The 21,396-nt window shown below is 37.9% G+C and overlaps 1 protein-coding gene across 1 annotated transcript; it reads right to left on the bottom strand.

Annotated features, from left to right (window-relative positions):
* Positions 1 to 524: 524 nt before the first annotated feature.
* LOC133875268 (transportin MOS14) lies at positions 525 to 21,396 on the bottom strand. Its single transcript, XM_062313341.1, has 27 exons — positions 21,099 to 21,396; positions 18,322 to 18,399; positions 18,169 to 18,231; positions 17,934 to 17,981; positions 17,711 to 17,857; positions 16,384 to 16,515; positions 16,218 to 16,258; positions 14,981 to 15,072; positions 14,607 to 14,734; positions 8,632 to 8,707; positions 8,347 to 8,467; positions 8,170 to 8,269; positions 7,383 to 7,464; positions 6,618 to 6,700; positions 5,934 to 6,053; positions 4,885 to 4,936; positions 4,490 to 4,645; positions 3,562 to 3,685; positions 3,387 to 3,468; positions 3,217 to 3,305; positions 3,058 to 3,132; positions 2,900 to 2,954; positions 1,813 to 1,932; positions 1,639 to 1,731; positions 1,401 to 1,546; positions 1,140 to 1,317; positions 525 to 1,023 (listed from the first exon to the last, which is right to left on the bottom strand). Exons 1-27 carry the CDS (start codon positions 21,219 to 21,221, stop codon positions 745 to 747), a joined length of 2,883 nt encoding a protein of 960 aa, XP_062169325.1. The 5' UTR covers positions 21,222 to 21,396; the 3' UTR covers positions 525 to 744.

The following is a 21,396-nucleotide window of genomic DNA, read 5'->3' as shown; positions in this document are numbered from 1 at the left end:
GTTTGACAGAAAATGGACGAAAATGAGAGAAGAAAAAAAGATGTGACAATAATCATCGGTAACGACAGAAATAAGACCGCCCAAAAATAAAACAATCCTGGCATTTGAAATTGAAATGCAGACTGCACAGTCAGTACACAAAGCACACGCACACGCACGTGGGGGAATTTGGTTTGAGATTTTTACTTCAAATACATTTGTTTTGTTCCCAGCATTTTTTCGGATAAGGGGTTCCCAACATAATCAAACCAATTTCGTACTGTAAATTATGCACGTCAATACAAATAATGCACTGCAGTTGTTTGAACAAACGGTAATAAAGACAACTATTAACAATAGAATCGAGATTTCCAACATTGTGAAGGATGAAACACTCCTAAAGAATGCCCTTTTTCTTCTCTCTTTTTATCCCCCCCCCCCCCCCACCCCCCCCCCCACCCCCATTACAGTAAATTACAACTCTTCACCAAGTAAATTTACCCCCCCAACCCCAAGAAATAAGAATTACAAAGCCAAGACAAGTGAGACCCCACTCAATGATCCCACATCTCATCAATAGAGACAACAGTCGCTCCTCTCCCACCCAATAGGAGGGGGCATTGACTCTCCTTTAAAATTGGAGAATGGTAATTAAAACACAGAAAAAAGAAAAAAGTAAAGAATGTAACACATGATACACAGCCAAATTAACTAATGACTACCGGTGGCCTAAGCAAAATGGCCCTTTTGTCACTTTCCGATCTCCTATGATACAGGTATCAAATTCAACTCAAGTGGCCTCAGAGCTCCTTGAACAATCTCCTGAACGGTTCGGTTACGACGGCAAACATCTGAAATCTCCTCAATTGGAACATTCTGACTACCAATATCAAATCCAGAAGCTGCATCAGACAATGCCTTCAAAAATCTGGACCGCTCAACTTCCGTGACAGCCGTCAATGGAATTAGAGAAACACTCTCCTTAGCCCACTCCACTGCTCGTGCCCCATATGCACGAGTTAATGCCAATAGTGTATAAGTTACCTGGGGAAAGGAGACTCCATGAATTTTCAAAACTTTAAAAGTGAATGAATATGGCTAATCATGTGCATGCAAATGTTGTAAAAGGTCAACAATTTGACAACAAAACTATGAGCTACCGATTCCAATCGAGAACTAGGCAGAGCCCCTGTCAAAGAGGCAATCAAAATTCTGGTGATGGTGGCGCCTCGAGGAATAATCACAGAGTCCCTAATAGGTAAGTATTGCTCTCCCTTGCTAGAGTTCGCAAGATCAAAGATATCGGTTAAGAAGGTCAATATGGAATTGGAAGCCTCCCTGCGAAGGGAAGAAAAAGTAAGACAACCATGAAATAAATGTTAGTCACTGATACAATTTGGAGAGAGAGAGAGAGGCCATACCTATGCTGTACTGTGATCCCAATCATAGAGCAATCTACTAATGATTGAAATACTTCAGATGGCATAAATAGCTGTGGACAATAGCGAATGCACCTTGATGCCAACAAAAAACAATCATCTGCTATATCTGGTCTGGCAGTAAATTCCTGCAGAAAAGATTCAAATAGGATCAAGTATCAACAAATCTAAAGGCAGATCTCAAGAAGGGAAAAGCAATAAACTGCTCTAGAAGCCATACCTGAATATTTGTGAGAAGCCGTGTTGTACTCAGAAAGAGTGATTCAATCAAAATTTTCAAATAGTTTGCACAAGATGAGTCTGAACCAAATATCTGCAATCCAAGATGCACTCCCCACTCATATCTGATAACAAGAAGAATAAAGTATCTCATTTTTATAAAAGGAATCCATACCTTTATAACTTCACTAGAGAGATATAGGAAGCATGGCTGGTAATGCTGTTTATATAGGCCTTGAATCTCTTCTAGCATAGCTCCAATTGTGATTCCCATGAACCTTCCAGAAGTTCTTACCTGAGAAAAGTTAAATTTCTTATCTTTCTAGTCTCAGAACATACATTATACTACGAATAACAATCAATTTGGATTAACCACATAATTCTGACAAACTGCCCTGACAATAAATATATAGGGTAAGAAGAAAGTGAAACCATAGTCTAAAAGGAGATACCAGGATAAATCGATGCTTATAAGGATAAACTCATCATTTTTTTTTTTATGAATAATAATAATTTTATTGAAGAAAAAGGAAATTCCTCGTACACGAAGAGTATACAAGAAAATCAAGAGCACCAAAGAATTAGCTGCTATTACAATCTAGAAAACAAATCATATCTACCAAATTCCCTGAAGAGAAGTTAGGAACATGAGTAAGGGCTCAATCCAGAAGAGATCTCAGGAAGGAGGATTTAAGAAGTAGCACATTGGTCTCACTATCCTCAAAGAGCCGACGGTTCATTTCTCTCTAAATACTCCACATTAAGAGGGCGGGAATAATATAAGGCTAAACTCATCATTATAGAGAACCTACATCACCATAGATTCCTTTGACTTCAAAAATCAAATTTTTTAGTGTTGGAGGATTAACGATGATCAAATACAAGTTACTCAACAAATACGTCCACAATGCAGTTGATTACTGAGCAGCATATGACTTGCAAAAGAACTTCAGTCTATAACATCAGTTACTCGAAATAAATAACCACAAAGTCAAGTTGCAAGTGGTCATTCATCAATAAAAAAAAAGGGTCAAGTTGAGAGTGGTCTACACAGTTCATGCATCAGAACAAACCTAAGCAAAGGTGTAATATGCATCGAGATTGAAAGCAGACAATCAAGTACTACAATACTAAACAAACCACTGGGTTCTCAGCACCATTTTACTAGGAAATGATTATTTGACATTCTTAATTTAACCGGTGTAACCTAAAGTTTTCTTCATCAAGCAAACATAGCAAATGACATGGTTTGGAAAACTCACAGCATATTTGCAAGCTCGGCAAAGGGACTCCATTGTTCGCATGTCCCAAGCACGACTAATCCAAAATCATTTAAAACATGAATCAGATAAGAATGGGAAAATCCAGGTACATTCACATAGGAGCTTATCCTACCTAAAAAACATTTACAGTTACTTACAGATCAAAGATAGCTTTAAAGATTGGCCAAAGCCTTTGAATTGCATCTGCTACTGCTTCAGGGTGATTTACATATCTGTAATTGGTTTCAGAATTATGTTGACGACATATAAATAGATAAAGAGAAACAAAGCAAATAACAAAGGGATTTTGATCACACCTAAAGATGTACGCAAATCTGTCAATATGAACAGTCAACTCACGAGCAGGTTTCTTATTTAGCATCTCTGGACCTTGACTGACTGCTTCCTGGTTGTTCACATTACAAAATTGGTTGTGTCATCCACAAAGCAAGTTTAAATGAACGATTCCACTGGAAATAAAACCAACCTGTAAAGGACTAACAACTGGCAAGCATAATGCCTCCAGTGCGCTCTTAGCATTGTCAGGTGGAAGTTCTGTAATGACCATGCTGCAAAAAGATATTAAGAAAGTTCAGAATAACCGCTCATCACAGAACATGCTTCACCAGGCAATGTTATTATCTCCAACAGAAGCAACTTACCTTAAGGCTTCAACTAGATGCAACGAGTCCTCGGCAGACACTTTAAAACTACCCTCTCCGTTAACTGCCCTATGGTATATGTGGAAGAGACCATCTAAACATCCACAAAGCTTTCTCCGACAATCTGCAGTTAATACGAATAAATTGAATAATTTTAATCCATACTCGGAGAATATGAAACAAAATGTTAATGTGCAACACTGTAGTGCAGTGAGAAAGACAATCTGTTTAGTGTCTTACCAAAACTAAATATCGGAGGTGTATATTAAAAAGGGAAGTCAACCACAAGAAACATATATAATAATAAGTTAATAACAAAATAAAAAATCACAGATGTACCCCATCCCTCCCACCATTATTAATGATGGAGGGGGAGGTTACTGGTTCATGAGTTGTATATTACCGATTGAGAAAGAGAGTAATAAATAAATAAAGGAAAAACCAAGCAAGACCGAAGGGGAGATAATTTAGCTTAATAGCTTTAGAGTACTAAACTTAGCATAAATTTTTCTTTGGCAGTTAAAAAATCACAGTAAGTGCTTTGAATGACTTCATATGGTAGAAGCAATAACAACAGCCACTTAATAAAACAATTTCAGCCTACACACTTGGTATTCCCAATTTCAGGTGTGCTTGTGACAGCCCCACCAATAAATCCTAGCAGCTAAGATTGATCAGCCCTGAAGATCTGGAGCTCAAAGCAATCTAAGTTTTCTATAGGGATTAGAATGTGCTGAATCAAAAAGAAAAAGAAAAGAAAAGAATGTGCTGAATAAAAATAAAACCATCTAGAACAATGAGTTGTCATCATTAGGTGAAAAATAAGCCATTCATTTACCTATGTGAGATCATTGGACCCAAAGCAAGCTTTTTATAAATTGCTTCTAATGGGAAGTCAATTTTATACTTTTCAAGACATATTCCTTACCATCACAGATGTGTCTAAATGCCAATGCAGCAGCTGCTGCAGAATCTTCAGATGTACCCATGCCACTCATGAGGATATCAATCAGCGAAGGCAGTATGGACAGTCCAATTGAGGCAGAATCAAGCCATTTCGAATACGCTCCGATTGATAAGCACACTGAAAGCATTTTCCATAAGCATATGATGAGCATCAATTATAAATGATAAAATTTAGATATCACATAGAAAAAGCATCCCTTTGAGCAGCCAGTTGAAGCAAGGTTTTTAGACTGAAAACCTCTTCAACCTTTGGTAGAGATGATTCACCATCTCCACTCCATGGTAACAACCATGACCCTTGTTGGGGGAAAGGTAAAGGGAGGAAGAGCAGCCTATGAGCTATAATAAAAATATTACCCGTCTGAAGTAGTTGGGGTTGTCGAGGAAGTTTGGGAAGCAAACTCATAACCTGCACATAGCAAACACGCCAAACAAAAATGTATACTCTTAAGAATTACAAGTACTATACTAACAGATATTATCTATTAATACAACCAAATACGAAGAAGGCATTCGTCAATTAATTAATTATTTTTTATGAATTCCACCACGTGTGTTAGTATAAGCACAGGTCACCTGAAGAACACAAACTCCGGGAGGAAAATACTAAAGCATACATTTAAGGTTATGTTCTCACCAGCGGGGACAGTCTTTATTTAGTATGATACAGGCAAATAGTTAGGCACAGTTTGGTAGGGAGGATGGAAAAGGCAAGAAGGATAGGAAACTAAGAGGAAATAAGAGATTACTATTTTCTATAATAGTTGTTTGGTAGGAAAGATGGAAGTGGAAGGACAGAAAAAGGTCACCATTTTCCCTTGTTTGACAAAGAAGATGGATGCAAGGTAGGAAAACCCATTTTAGATTCCACTTATTCCTTAATTTGTTCTTTTATATTCTATTTGGAAAATCATTCCATTTTGGTTAAATCCATGATAATATTTTTTAAAAAAAATTAATCATTCCACTTTTTTCATTAAAACATCTCAATTTATTTGCACATTGTTACAAATATATTGATACCTTCCAGTCATGCTCTCAGCAGACACTTTTTCCCCCTTTTTCTATAAATATTTTGTCTAGGTAAAAGGCGAAAACAAACCTTTTAAAAAATATCCAAAAAAAAAAACGAGGATCAACCAGGGGGGTAAAAATGCTACTTTTACTACATTCCTTACCCTATGCACCAATCTCCATCCCATTTTCCGCCCATATTTGGGCAGATGAGGTTTGGTGGGCCCAGATGGAGAACTGCCATCCCCCCGCGCCCCTCCTTATTTCCACTCAACCAAACAATGGAAAACCTTTATCCTTTCCCTCTTTTCCCTCCTCCCTATCTTCTTCCCAACAAACACTCAATCTAAAGAGTAAATAAGAATACAAGAGGGATTTGAATGAAATTATACCTGAGGCATTACTTCGGCTTCAACAACTGAAACGTAATTTGATATAGCTCGAATGCAAAATAACGCAGCCTCCACTGGGCGCCATTCACTATTTTCACCATTTCCACAGCCAGCTACGGCCTTAAATACAATAGGTAGTGAATGTACTGTAGCAAAAAATCTTACAACAAGGTCTTCAAACAACAAAAAGTATAGTATGCAGGATGCTGAAAACACTCTTAAAGTTTGACCAACAAACCACAAATCCACACATTGTTAGGGAGAAAACTGAGGAAACGAGATGACATTAACAAAACTTTTACAAACTTCTTTTTTCCTTCACCTTCTCATAGACCAAATGAAGTGCAAAGCTTGCAAATTTTTGAATTTCTTTTTCTTTTTCCTCCACCTTATATCAAGAATGTGTGTGCTAAATGAGTTTGAAATAGCCCCTTTGCATATTTATAAAATGTTTTATCATATATATTTAAGTAATAGCATTTCAGGCTTTCAGCATCCGGGCAACAGCAAAAAGAAAAATAAACTTCCTTTTTTTTTTTGATAAATATAAGAAAAATAAACTTAACTAATAGGAAAAATACAAATCACAGCCATATTTGATTAAAAAGAACAAATTAAGATCTTCTGATATGTTTTTTTTCAAAAAAAGAATAATGTTCCAGCACCAAACAAAAGTATACGCACCTCAACAAGCTTCTTGTAAAGGATTCGCAGCGTTGCGTCACCACCTAAAACTGATGCTCCATCGATCAAGACATCCGCAACAGCTAGCAACCATCACAGATTCAGTTAGCATTATACAAGAAGAGATAAATAATCAGCCAAAGACAACAACATGAAGAAAACAAATTCAACTACTCAATGGAAGGTTCAATCCTGCAAATCTGATAAAATAATATATTTTAATGATCGCACTTCTTGATTAGGATTGCTTCAGGTTGCCAATCCATGGTGCCCTCCACTACTCCAACATCTAGGATTCTATTTTGATAAAGGAAATGGATAGAATATATATTTTTTTTTTTAAAAAAAAAAGCCATATAAATCAGCACAATACCATTGAAGAGCTAGAGATCTATATCGTTAACCACCAAATTATTTAGTATAAGGAGACACAAGATGTAACTCCAATCAACTAGGACCTTTTTGCACTTAATCAGATATTCTGCCATGATCTAAAATACAGAAGATTAGTTCGCTGACTATACTCTGCCAATTATCTCTCCAACAATTGTCTTAATGGTATAAACCTATTCATTGGTTCAGCAAACACAAGATTCTGGTTTACATTATCTGGAAGATTCTCACAATGAAATGCAGACAAGCAGCTAGAAGTAGCCCTTTTGCGTGCTACCACAAACAGAATAACATACAAAAATCTTGAGTGCAATATATGAACTTCTGTCAATGGATGATAAACAAACGCAATACCATAAAGCTGATCATTACCATATCTAGTCTGTTTAAATTCTTTGCGGTCCTCATGTGAGAGATCATGATAATCTTGGGGATATTGAACTCGGAAGCTAACCTGTGAAGAAAAACAGTAGCTCTCTAAAAATCTTATAGGCAATAAAAAACACTCACAATAGTTGTATCTTCAACACAGTTCTAAGTTCAGTTGAGAGACATTTGTCAATTCTTCTTCACTTAACTTGTGAGAGAAAAAATGCCTCAAATTATTATTCCATTGTTCATAAGGAATCATTTCCTGGAAAAAGTAAGAGTGAAGGAAGTTGCAAATAGCAACAACCACAGAAATGCATGTGCTTCTCCACCCCAAAGATGAGACATATTATCAGGCTAAACAAGAAGATCAGGATTAACTTTTTCTGAAATTATTAAGATAATAATACAACCGACAAAATGCTAAGAATAGAAGAGCTGAGCGATAACAATAGTTATTATAATCACATAAACATGGCTATGATATAGATTTTTGGGTGTAAAAGCACATGTCAGTATTCAGTGGCGTTCATAGTCAATGCTATTATTTTTCTGGTTAAGTTATGTTAAAATAAAAATGAAGTAGGCAGATCTCTGCTACATGGTACTATACACAAAATCCCCCACCCATATAGAGGAAACCACTGCCTAGATTAAGATAGTCAACAAACTCCATAAAAGGAAATGACGGATCAAATTTTCAATGAACAAATACCAAGAAAACAGTGATTTCAAATTGCAATATGCTACAAGAGTTTCAATGTTTGAATTCTGAATTGAAAAAACTCACCAGGGATACAAGTGACTCATATGATGGAACAAAAGCATCCTGCCTCCGCTTTCTCTCAGCTTCAATGGACGCCTCATTACCAAATGGTAAATAAGAATCCCTGACAGATTGCAATTGCAATATTCAATATTTTGTTTTAAGCACAATCCAGGAAAAGACTACATACAGAGGGATTACCTTTTGGTCAAGATCACCTGAAGACTGTGCCAAAAGTTAAATGTCATTGAAGCAAAATAATATTCTGGGTGCGAAGCAACTTCCAATAATGCATTTACAATCAACATTGATTCATCAGAACCTGAAGAAAATAAATAATCAACCAGAAAGGAGATTTATCAGATAAAGAATAACTGATGAACTCAGGAGCATTTTTGCAACCCCAAAGTACTTTGCACCATTAGAGGCAAAAAGCGTCCAAAAGTTTCCGAGTGAAGGGTTTCAATCAATTGTATATATGTATACCAGTAGCAATCAGTTCAACATACGAATCACCCATGTCAGCAAATAATCGAGCAATGGCCTTCACATCCTCTTCATCCTAAAAGCAAAGATAGAAGAAAAAATAATAACTACCCTCAATGCATTAACTTTTCCAAATTTCAATAACATTTTGTTGAGAATCTGAATGTACATAATTGTTTTAAACTTCAAAAAAAAAAAAATTGAAAAAAAAAAAGGCTGAATAATATGCATATCCTCAGAGGGGAGCATAAAAGCAAAAGAGAATAGAAAAATACAAATAATTTAGTTCTCTGTTATCATTTTCATTTAGCAGACAAGTTAAAGATACCAAGTATTATGCACTAATATCATTTCCAATATCTTCCATGATAACCATGCCAAATTTCTCTCAGATTTAGAAAAATCCCTCGACCAAATGCTACCAGAGTATATCTTTATCAATGTACACTTTCAAGGTCATGATCCAAGTTGGGAGGAGAATACTGAAGCTAAAAATAAACGAATAAGTGAAACATATCAAAATTTCCCGTAAATACCATGATGCCAAATGCGTATGTTTAGTGGTGATGTTTCAATCCAGAATTGCTACTCAACCAAAAAGGCCATAGAATGATACTTCATGATAAAAGAACCACCACAAACACCGGCAAAAGCCCAAGTAAATTGATCTTCAATATTCCTAAAAGAACAAGCACGGTAAACTCCCCTCACACTCCCCCGCTTTCTCCACCACCCTTCTATCCCATATAAGCAGAATCCCATCTGAAGCCCCCTCTAGAGTCTAGACAACGTCAATCCACAAGTTGGCAGCCCCACAAACTACTCACAAGGCTACGAGACATATGATCCAGTTTAGTTTCCTGAAGACAAATAACATCCGCTTATCAGATTTCTCTTAGCAGATTTCAAACCCTTAGGCGCTTATCCCCCTCATAAAACCCTCTCACATTTCAAGAAAGCAACTTAGGCTTCATAAAGAACCAAAGAAATCCATCCCCTTAACCCTGCCTTGGCTGGAACTTCCACCTTTGGAATCATAATTTATGAAACGTGATAATCTTTTTAGTTCCATGTTCCCTCTATTACCTTGTTTGGAACTAGATGTTGAACTCTTGAACGACTCAGTTCAATAGTTGTAAGTAAGACCATAAGTTGCTCTTCAAAACCCTTGCACGATAGCCTCACAATATGGCAAAAATCCTTTACTTTCTACAAAACCCAATCTGAGGTCTTTTTTTTTTTTTTTTTGATAAGTAAGAATTCATTAAAAAGCGCAGAGAGGCGCAACCCTAGTACACAGGAAGTATACAAAGGAGCCCCTAAAAAGAGGACTGAAACGAACAAGAAAGTAAAAAATCAGCGCACAGCATACTACCCAAGCTATGCGCCGACACCCAAAGATATAACATATTAAGCACCTTTCTACAAAGAGCCCCAACCTGTACCTCCACATCCTCAAAAAGCCTAGAATTTCTCTCACGCCACAAGCCCCACAAGACACATAGAAGAACCTGCTTCCACATACGGTGAACAGGACCAAGACCCAGCAAAGTGCCCCAAGCACTCAATAAATCCACAACACTACTAGGCATAACCCACTCCACCCCAAACAATCTACAAAAAGAACTCCAAACGATCCGAGTCACGTCACAATGAAGAAAAAGATGATCAACGGATTCCCCATGCTTTTTACACATAACACACCACTCTAGCACCACAAAACCCAATCTGAGGTCATTGATCCTGAACAATCGGGTATCTCATTCACAACAAGGCGACAATAACTCAATGGCTTACAAAAGATTGGATCCTCCCTTAAAAAATTCCACATCTTGGCAAGGCAGGGACATGATTTCAAGGGTACTAAGCCCTTCTTTACAAAACCCATCAAAACCTGCCACAAAATAGGATTCCAAGCCAGCATAAGGCATAGGTTAAGGAGAGGAACCCGCTTCCCCACTTTGACGATACTAGCCCAGTCTGAACCCTCAGAAGCTACCTCAATAGTTACAGGTCCCAAACTCGGAGCAACATGCTGCTCCAATAAACCTTTGTTTTTGCCATCATCCTACCACTACCACAAGCTCAGAGTCAACGACAGAGCCTACGCTACATCCAACCTGCTGGTCGCAGCATGACAACCCTCCAGAACTGGGATCAACACCGATATCACTCATCTCACAAAACCATTTCACCTACTGCAGGGCCCGGTCTAGGAGCAATAGGCTTCTCTAGTATACCAACTTTCATTTATGCCACTTTGTAATGATCAAGTCAAGAGTCTAGTGAATCTCATGATAGGCATCTGAATGATAACGCATGAGAAGATAAGTTCAGGCAGAAGAGTTCTGGTTGTATATAGTTAGAGTTATCTATCTAGGTTTGTATCAGAATTAAAGTTAGAGTTAAGAGTTATCTTGTAAACAATCTTATCATGTAATCTCTATATATATCAATACAAGCTCACTTAGATGAGGTAGAGAGAATATTGATTCATAAACCTAATAGTTCTAGCTTGGACGTGGCAAGTTGGTAATGAATCTGCATAACACGAGATCGTGCTTGAGAGGCATACATGGTGACTAATGTTGTCCAGCGATCATGGGCAGTAGCACATCCTACGACATGAACGACGAGGAGCTCTATGAGCATGGAGATTAGCATGTTGAGGATCATCTGGTCCCGTTGACACCAGGAAAGGAATTTTAGGTTGGCCATGGTGACAGGAGCACTAGCATCGGTGCTGGTATTGGGGATGGTCTAGACTGAAGGTCGAGAGGTGCCATCCAGAAAACCATACGCATCTTGGCCTCTGATGTAAGCCAGAATTTGAGTTCTCCAACCCGTGAAGTTGCCGTTGGAGAGCTTGATATTCAATGAGTGGTTCATATTGGGGACAGTGAAGATGATATTGGAAGAGGAAGAATTCATGGAGTGGGGTGGTTATGAGGTGTTGGAAGATGTAGTAGAACCAGATTGAGACATAATGATGGAGAGGAAAGGGGAAAAAAAAAAAAAAAAAAAAAGACGTTAATCTATGTTTAGCTCTGATACCATATAGAAACCCAGGAATATTAGGTTTATGAATCAGTATTCTCTCTTGCTCATCTAAGTGAGCTTGTATTGATATATAGAGATTACATGATAAGATTGTTTACAAGATAACTCTAACTCTAACTCTAATACAAACCTAGATAGATAACTCTAACTCTTGATATACAACTAGAACTCCTCTTCCTAAACTTATATTTTCATGCCTAATCATTCGGATGCCTATCATGAGATTGACTTGATCATTACAAAGTAGGTGAGATATAGTATAAGTCATATGTGCGTTAATAGCCACCATACTATCACAACCCACAAGCTCAGAAGGCACGTCATCGCCAATACTACATCCAACCTGCCGAACGCCGCAAGTCAACCCTTCAGAGTTAGGAGTGACGCCGAAACCACATACTTCAGGAAGCCCAACACCGAAAACAAACATCACATCCTCCTCATTGGCAAAATATGAGTATGAAGGATGAGAGAAAAGTTGCTTATGGGTGTTCGACAACGACACCGTCTGTTAGCTAGAGAATTCTCTACGATTATAATCCCCCACGACGCTCTTTCTTCCCTTCCAATCAACTTCCACATGGAAGGTGGGGCTAGGCAGTGGGACAAGCAAAGATCCATCACGCTAAGCAGCACTCAAGCTCTCACCCACAGGACCCATACCCATACACAAATCCTTACCCAAAGAAAGCTTTGACCCATATCGCAGTTTCTTAACCCACTAAAGAGTGGGTTTAAATTTGGGCAACATCTCACTCGAGAGGCAACTGGGTCTTTGCCCCTATTAAACGCACCATCAACTTGGCCTAATTGCTTTGGGCCTTTAGCCCCAACTGAATGCTTATGAGCGGGAACAACCCCCCCTGATTGGCTAGGCTTCAACACAACAGTTGTGGCCCACTCTGGGCTAACTTTGCTCACCGAGCCAATATGATCTTTACGAATCGACCCAACTAGCTCCCGACCCGAGTCCACATCTCACAATAAGTCGGTCCACATACCCTCTCAATCGATCCAGTTGGCATCTTAAATCTCAAAGTGCACAACTAAGGTCCACATCTCTCCTCAAATCACATGAAAAGTCTGCACCATGTCCTAAGCCGATGGAAGATCTAGGATCTGTACCTTTTCCTAGGGATTACACAGTCGTTGTCATTATGATCTTGTGGTAAGGTATCTTCGAGTGTAGTGAAACCATTGCTGCAAGACAAGGTATTAACTAGTCTTAGCCCTTGCCCAACCAACACGTTTGCGTATGACCGATTAAGAGTAGCCTTGGCAGGAGCACGCGGCCGCGACGCCAAGGAGTGCACAAACATGCTAGACGGAGGTTCCCCACCTAGAGACACCCCAGAACGAGTGGCTTTATGAACAACACCATAGGATAGTTGGAAAACCTCTAGAATCTTCCGCAACTCGAGAGCAAGGCCTAACCAACCCCTATCACCTTTACCTTCCGGTACAACCACAAAACCACCACCACCATATTCCTCAACAGCTGAAAATCTTCCATGAAAATTCGAGCAGCGCTGGGCAATATAAGCTTTGCACCCACCCTGGATGATCTATAGAACTCCTTTAAGCCCTCTGCTAGAAGCAGAGCTTCCATGGGCTCCAACAGCTATTTCACGCTAACACAACCTAGAGAAATAGAATGCACAAGACCCCTAATTTCATAAACTCGAGCAACTTATACACCCTCCTCACAAATGAGCTCGAAAGACTTGACTTCCGCATAAAATCTACTCGAATACCCATTGCAAAGACCAAAAGGAAGCTATGCTTACAAAGATGCAGGGAAACCAACATACAAACTAAGAAATGTTAGGGTGCGCCCACATGCTGGCACGGGCGCGCGCGCGGGGGGGGGGGGGGGGGGGGTGGGGGAAGAGAGAGAGAGAGAGAGAGAGTTAATGTGTATATAAGGTTTGTCAAAGATGCTTCAATATAGCTCGCTTCAAATATGCTTTTGTGGTAGATCATTTGCAGCTTGCTAGTGACTCCCATCAGTGGAACGTCAACTTTATCAAAGCGGCGCAGAACTTGGAGGTGGATTTCTTCACCACGTTCTTCGATATTTTGTACTCCATCGAACTAAAATGGGGTGGTGAAAACAAGTTGTGTTAGGGCCCTTCCAAGAGAGGGTTATTTGATGTCCGATCGTTCTATAATGTCCTTACCACCCAAGACAGTGACCATTTCCTTTTGAGTATTTGGTGGAATAAGGTTCCCTCAAGCGTCGCATTCTTTGCTTGGTCGACCACTTTAGAGAAGATCCTCACTATGGACAACTTAAGGAAATGACATTTAATAGTGGTAGATTAGTGTTGCATGTGCAAGAAGAGTGGAAAATCTTTAGGTCACCTTATACTCCACTGCAAGATTGCGTATGCCTTATGGAGTCCTATTTTTGACCTTTATGTATTAAAGTGGGTCATGCTGCGAAGAGGAGTGGATCTCTTTGCATGTTGGAGAGGGCAAAGTGGTTCTTCTCAAAATGTAGCAGTGTGAAAGATGATCATGTCTTGCTTGATGTGATATATCTAAAGAGAAAGAAATGATTGTATCTTTAAAGAATGAGAGAGAACGATGGTAGATCTAAAGGTCTTCTTCTTCAAAACCCTATACCAGTGGACAACTGCCTATGAATGTTTTCATTTTACTAGCTATCATGATTTTCTTAATCTTTTTTCTTTTTCTGATTAGGTGTTTGTCTTGTATACTTCCTATATACTTAGATTGTGTCATTTCGCTTTTAATAAATTTTCGATTAAAAACAAAAACCACCACTTTAATGGTAAACTATTTACTTGATGCTACTGACTCAATACCATTGTTCTTACAATACATGCTATTAGGAGCCTATTATACAGGCATGGAAAAAGAAAACATTTACAACCCCATAAATGCAATACCTTTGAAGAATCTTTAAGATGTGCCTTTAGACTCATAACTTGAGGTACAATTACTTGAATCAAAGGCATCTGTACAGCAACACCATCAGAGCTTCCTGCCGCCGAGTAATGTATTAATTCGGAGATGACTGCAAAAAATAAAGGACATAATGAAAACAACAATCTAATCAATATTAAAGAGATAAACTATGCTAAGTTTTAAATACAAAACAATAAAGGAACTTTTCAAATACGGTTCACAGAAATATTAACTTTTTCCCAACGCCTAATTCTTCTCCTAATTAGGCATTTCTATTGTATACTTCTTGTGTATCTGAGTTGCACTTTGCGCTTTTAATGATAATTTGCTTGCTTATAACAAAAAAAAAAAATACCATTTACAGATGCCTCTGAAATAAACTCAGCATTCAAGCTTGAAAGAGCTGTGTGCACCAAGGGGTGAGCAGCAAGCACAGACCCAGGGATCCTGAAACCAACACAAGATTACTTGACATGTCATCTACATGCTCAGGAAAATTTACAGGCTGCATATGAATGGCACACTAAGGACATCTCTATTTGCCAAGTGGAGGCATTCTTAGTCTAGTAAGATAAATGATGCATAAAATCATGATGCACAAATGCAAATGTGCAATATACATACATGCATAAATATATGTATAACACATGTAACTCAACTCAACAAAGTCTTCGACCCAACTATTTCAAGAAGGCTAAAAGAAATTTTTATGTATTATCATTCCATGCTTGCCTTCAACCCATTTCCTTTAGCTGTCTCCTCAAGTCTACCCTTAGCGCTCACAATTCCCTTACATTTTTTTTTACAAGTAATCGATATATCATTAAAAGCGTAAGGCGCCCCCAAGTACACAATACCCTTACATTCTCTAACAAGAAATTAAGAACTTATATTGAAGACAAGGCCCCAACTTCTCAATTCCCCATCCAATTTCCAATCACTAAAAGCCGCAAAATCCCAAACTCTACTATTTATTCTATCACATAATAAATAATCCACAGTCCAACTCTCCAATCCACCTCATCTCTTTGTAGAGTAATGATTAAGCCCTCTTACAAAGCCAATATAAGAAGACCCAAAGCATAAGGAAACTTCCAATCAACTTCAAGGGGACTGGGCCCCACTTCAAAAATTACAAAATCAATTACAATGGAGCAGCGGTCTGAAGTTGTTTGAGGGTAAGCACTTGTATGACATGAAAGAAACTTTTCTCGTCTACCACACCATTAAATAGACTCCAGTCTATTAAACACTACACTTTCCTGAAAATGCAGTCAAATTAGCTATGCTTTCCCAGGCGGAAGATCTGAATTTGTAAAACCACCACAGAGCTCCAGTAATTGCAAACCACAACTCTTGGGATAATCTTATAATGTAATTGTACCCACCCATGCATCGGTTATTATGAAAGAATAACAAAATAATTCAGCCCAAAACCTCCTTTAGATTTGAGGAGTATGAGCCACCGATCGATATTTACCAGACCACATAACTTGCAAAAAGTACTCCCATCTCTGTATAGGAAACAAAATGTTTTTAACATACTCTTAAATATAAGTATATACAAGATTCAAAGAAGAGGAAAAGCATACCCATGCTTCAGTCGAAGCCAAGATGCAAATGCCTCAAGAACCTGACAATCAATTACATTGAAATCCAAAGCCACTTGGTAAAAAATCAAAATCCGGCATCTGTTATGTCCCAAATATCAACAGAATAAATAATTAAAAAGTTTCTGACAAGGAAAAAGGCTCCCACCTGCTCCTTGAGTTCATTAATACTCAAACAAGCAGTCAAGATACTTAAAGCAACCTCCATTTGAGAGGTGAGCTCTTTTTCAAATTGGCGACGCCTTTCCGGACGAGCTGCTATCTTGTAGTTATATACTTCCTGATTGCAAGAACAAAACAGGTAGAGAATCCATGAATGCAGCAAAGCTACTACCTTTCTACTAAGTTATATATTATGACTATCTACCCAAAATAAAAAAAAGAAAGGCGTGTTTGCATTATTAGCTTTTCAATAAATACTAGTAAATGAAAAATTCCCATGTTTTAAATAAGACATGAATCTCCATTTAAAAAGACAGCATAAGGCTACAAAATAAAGCCTTTCCTGTATTTTTCTTTTACATAAGAATTCAAATTTGAGAGAATTAAAGATGACAGAGTATTGTGCATCAAAAGACTAAAACAGTGTTAGAAACCAGCAACGATGTCTTTTCACAAAGCCAGATCCAAATATCCACACAATCTACTGGTCAAGAGTAATCAGCATCACAGAAACCCAAATTAAACCATAATTTTTTCTTTTTTTTAATGGGTAAATATGAACCAGAATGGAAGCATAAACCAGAGCATTGTAGAGCAAAAAACTAGAACAGTGTTAGAAAGGGGCTCACGATGTCCTTTCACAAATACAGTTGCAAATATCCATACCATCCTCTTTTCAAGAGTAATCAGCATCAAAGAAACCCGAATTTAAACCATAATTTTTCTTTGGTTTTAATGGGTAAATCTGAACCAGTATGGATGCATAAAATACATCAATAATCACCTTTTAAACAAGCAATAAAGATATGACCACTTATTTACAGCCAACTTAAATATTGTGCTTGACCAGTGTATGTCAACCCTGCTTCTCAGATATCTTCGTTGTTTAAAAGTTTTCAAGATTTTGTTCGGAGGTGACATATCAAATCATAGACAAACAACTTTTACTTAAAGTAATTTGCTTTTAGGAAATGGTCTCTCCAACACATAAATGGTTGTTACGTTTGTTTACACTTGCAGTGCTTCACACTCTTGGAAAAAGTTAGTTTAAAGACAAGCTTATCTGTTAAACACACAAATTCATGCTGCATCCACATAGTGATGTGAACAATTCTACAAACAATAACATCATGACATTAATAGTATTTGTCTCCACTGTCTAATGAAGCACATTCTACACAATAACATCCATCCATGGAGAGCATTCTCATCATTTAATCCTTAGGTACACAACATTTCCATCTTTCTTCTTCCTAAAAAATTCTGAATAGATCACAAGTATAAATTCTGAACATGCATGATTTTATATGTACCTCGGGCAAAACTGTAAGTAGCTCCAAGAACCCTGGAATATATTCTGGATGAGATTCCATCTCATCTCTAAGCCAATTCACAATACCACCATCTCCCCAATCTTCTGCAGGAACATATACAGCCAGGGCAGCCACTGCAATGCTAATCTACAGAGCAAGCCAATTGAAGATAATACCAACATTACAGGATGAATGTACATGAGAAGGGAAATTCAATTAATACCTGGGTTCTAACTTTAGGAGGCCCTTTGTGAAATTTTTTCAGTAAAGTCTGCATTTAAAACATCCGTGCAATCATATCTCATTGATGTGATAAGAAATTCTTAAGCATTATGCCTACATGCATATCAATGCTTTCTTGAATACATATAGGAAATAAGACCATTTCTTCATAGACTAAATCTAAATAAAGCCAAGAACAGAAGGCAATAGCAGATAGAAAACAGATACTCACTCACATTTAAGGAATCCCGTAAAGGGCGAAAAGCTTCAGAAGGTAGTTCTTCGAAATCTCGTTGTACCTAGATCAAACACACAAGGTTTTCGTTGTTTAGCATTTCACATATCCATAGTCTAAAGCAATGGAAAGATTCACAAGTGTTTAAGTTTACCTTGCTTCTAAGGGTTTGAGAACAAAAGATTAAGGTTTCTAGATTGCTAGTGGCATCATGAAGCAAATTATCAGCAACCTAAATAGGAAAACAAAACGTTAATTTGTCTAAAACAGAACATATTATGACATATATGGCTTAATTGGCAGAAAAGTCACAAAACAATATGGCAAAGTGTAATTAGAGTGGAGCAGCATGTAATAGCATCCAAATACAAAGGGAACCGTCACCAAATAGCACCAACAAAGAACTGCACAACCTGAACTTTGAGTATGAAGAGTGCTATTAAAAAGCAGGAAGATAGCTCCAAGGTTTATGGAAGAATATTAGGAGAAGTTGGAGGAAGTTCTCTAACCATACCAGATTTGAGGTGGGAGATGGCTCCAAGGTCAGTTTCTATCATGATATGTGGTGTGGGGGTTGGCCCTCAAGGATGCATTTCTGGATTTATTCGGCATTGCGTGTGCAAAGGATGCTTTTGTTGTGGCTTGAAGTTTTCAAGTGGCTCCACTCAGTGAAATGTAAGCTTTGCTAGAACGGCTCACGATTGAGAAGTGGATGTCTTTACCTCTTTATTAAGGGTGTTGTATTCAGCTAGAGCGAGACGGGAAGGTGAAGACAATCTTTGGTAGGTCTCCTCCAAAAAAGGCGTGTTTGTTGTTAGATCCTTCTACAATGTCTTGGCTCGCAATGATGGCTTACGTTTCCCTTGGAATAGTGTTTCGCAGACTAAAGCTCTTTTGAGGGTGGTCTTTTTTGCTTGGTTCGCAACCCTATGAAAGATCCTGAACATGAATAATCTAAGAAAGCGGCATGTCATTGTGGTTGATAGGTGATATATGTGTAAAAGAAACGGGGAGTTTGTGGACCATCTCCCTTTCCATTGTGAGGTTCCTGGTACCTTATGAGATGTTTTCTTCAGTCGATTTGAGTTGTCTTGAGTTATGCCTAGATGAGTAGTTGACTTATATGCGTGTTGATGGACTACCGGGAGTGCTCAAAGTGCTGATGTGTGACAAATTGTGCATTTCTGCCTCTTGTAGTGTCTATGGAGAGATTTTTTTTTTTATATAAGTAAATTTAGTCTTATTGAAAGCGTAAGGTACCCTTAAGTACATTGGAAGTATACAAAATGAAACAACTAACTATGAATAGAAAATCGAATAAGAAAATCTGCAAAGCTAATCGACAGTGGTGACAAAAAGGCAACCGTCCAAAGATACAATGTATGAAAAAACAAAGTTAAAATATCCTCCATGAAACTCTCCAAATCCTCGAAGCACCTAATATTTCTTTCCTTCCAAACACACCAAAAAATGCAGATTGGCACCATCCTATGGAGAGAAATAAAAATGATAGAAGTTTTGAGGACCGTGAAAGGACTTTTGGAGCAGCTTAAGTAGTTGTATCTTTGGACAATAGCTTCTATTTCTCTTTTGGGGATTAGTTATCATGATTTCCTTGTTTCTCTTTTCTCCCTCAAGTAAGGTGTTTTCTAATGTATACTTCATGTGTACCTGGAGGAGCATTACGCTCTTAATGATATCTCTATTACTTACAAAAAAAAAAAAAAAAGGAATCTTGCTAGAGAGATAGAGGGGGAGAAAGTTAACTACTATAAATAAATTAAGTCAAAAGCATTTTCATAATAATTAAAGATTTAAGCATGTTTAACATATTTTTTTGATAAGCAAGCATGTTTAACATATATAATGAGTTGAACATAAGCATGAAAGAAGTCATAATTGATATGATGCCGTCTAAGTTGTAAACCTTTTATCTTCAGTTAACAGTTAAACTACATTTAATTAGCACTGAAAATCAAGCCAAGCCTAGCCCAAGCCCAGCATACCAGGCTTTGATAGTGAGCCTAAGCCCTCAATCTCAAGCCCAAGTCGAAGCAGGCAAAGCTTGGCTCTTTTGTAGCCCTACACCAAAGTATGTAAACAAACACATATCAATTCTGATTTAATATTTAAAAAATACGGAACAGAACATATTTCTTCGACACGATTTATAGTTAATTGAGAATTAAAATTCTTCTTCACCTAACAATTAAGTAACACCTAGTGTACAAGTACAGAACATATAGGACTGAACCGTAAAGTCAATAACAACCACTTCTGAAATCTTACAGTAGACGAATGACAAGTACATTATCTAGTTGGTGCACAAAATCAGAATTGAAATTTTAAATTATACTGTCTATTTCTCTCATTCATTTTAGTCTCAGACGATTGAAATATTTTTAGTTTCAAATGCTTTAGTATACTATCCTTCCCCATTTTTTTCTCTCATCAACCAATCATATTATGATTGAATTCCAGTGCACAACATGAACTTCGTGCAGTTATCAATATAAATTCTAGAATTCAAACTTGTCCATTTCTCCACATTTTCTCAGTACCCAAAAAGAGGATACGTCTGTTTCCTTGCCTAACATACAACAAAAATAAACCCCACACACACGCAATATATAAAATCCAATGAAGAAAATGCTGTGAACCGCTACTCAGATTTCAAAAATGAACCCTACATGAGACACATTCGAAACACACACGCATCGGTTTTCAAAAACAAATTGAAAATACGCCTGTGAACATCTCGAATCCAACTTGATCAGTGAAACAATAAAACAGCACCAAATTCATCGCGAAAACCTCACGAATCTCGCACAGATTAATCAAAGACAGTTCTTCGCACAAACCGAGTCCACAAGCTTCCAATACCAGCCGAAATTGTTGAATCTGATAGGCAGAAAGTGAATTGTGGAGTACCTGCCAGGCGTCGAGGGTGCGCTGAAAATCTTGGAGCCAGCGATCGGCTTGCAGTCGAACCGCATCGTCGGGGTGATGGTACAGTGCGTTTAGGGCTTCTTTCACTGTGTTCTGGAGCTCCATGCTTGGCTCATCGACCCGAAGCCTGCGAAAAATAGAATGCTCTTCTAGGATTTTTGTAATATATATCTCTTTCTTTTTGCTCTTTGGGTTTTTGATTTTCTTTTTCTTTTGGATAAAGAGCTTTTTGGCGCCCGGGTGAGAAAGGGGTCGGCGAGACTGCTTGATGATCAGTGAT

Source organism: Alnus glutinosa, chromosome 8 (assembly GCF_958979055.1).
Source record: "Alnus glutinosa chromosome 8, dhAlnGlut1.1, whole genome shotgun sequence".
NCBI lineage: Eukaryota > Viridiplantae > Streptophyta > Magnoliopsida > Fagales > Betulaceae > Alnus > Alnus glutinosa.
Note: the sequence above shows the minus strand (reverse complement) of the source record. Positions and strands in the feature narration are given on the sequence as shown.

Bases quoted from the DNA above. Each gene is read 5' to 3' on its own strand.
- LOC133875268 (XM_062313341.1), bottom strand. From the start codon at position 21,221: ATGGAGCTCCAGAACACAGTGAAAGAAGCCCTAAACGCACTGTACCAT. The intron at 7,465-8,169 runs GTGAGTTTTTTC...TTTTCTTCACAG, and splicing joins ATGAGTCACTTGTATCCCTG to GTTAGCTTCCGAGTTCAATA. The intron at 3,133-3,216 runs GTGTGATCAAAA...AACCAATTACAG, and splicing joins AGATTTGCGTACATCTTTAG to ATATGTAAATCACCCTGAAG.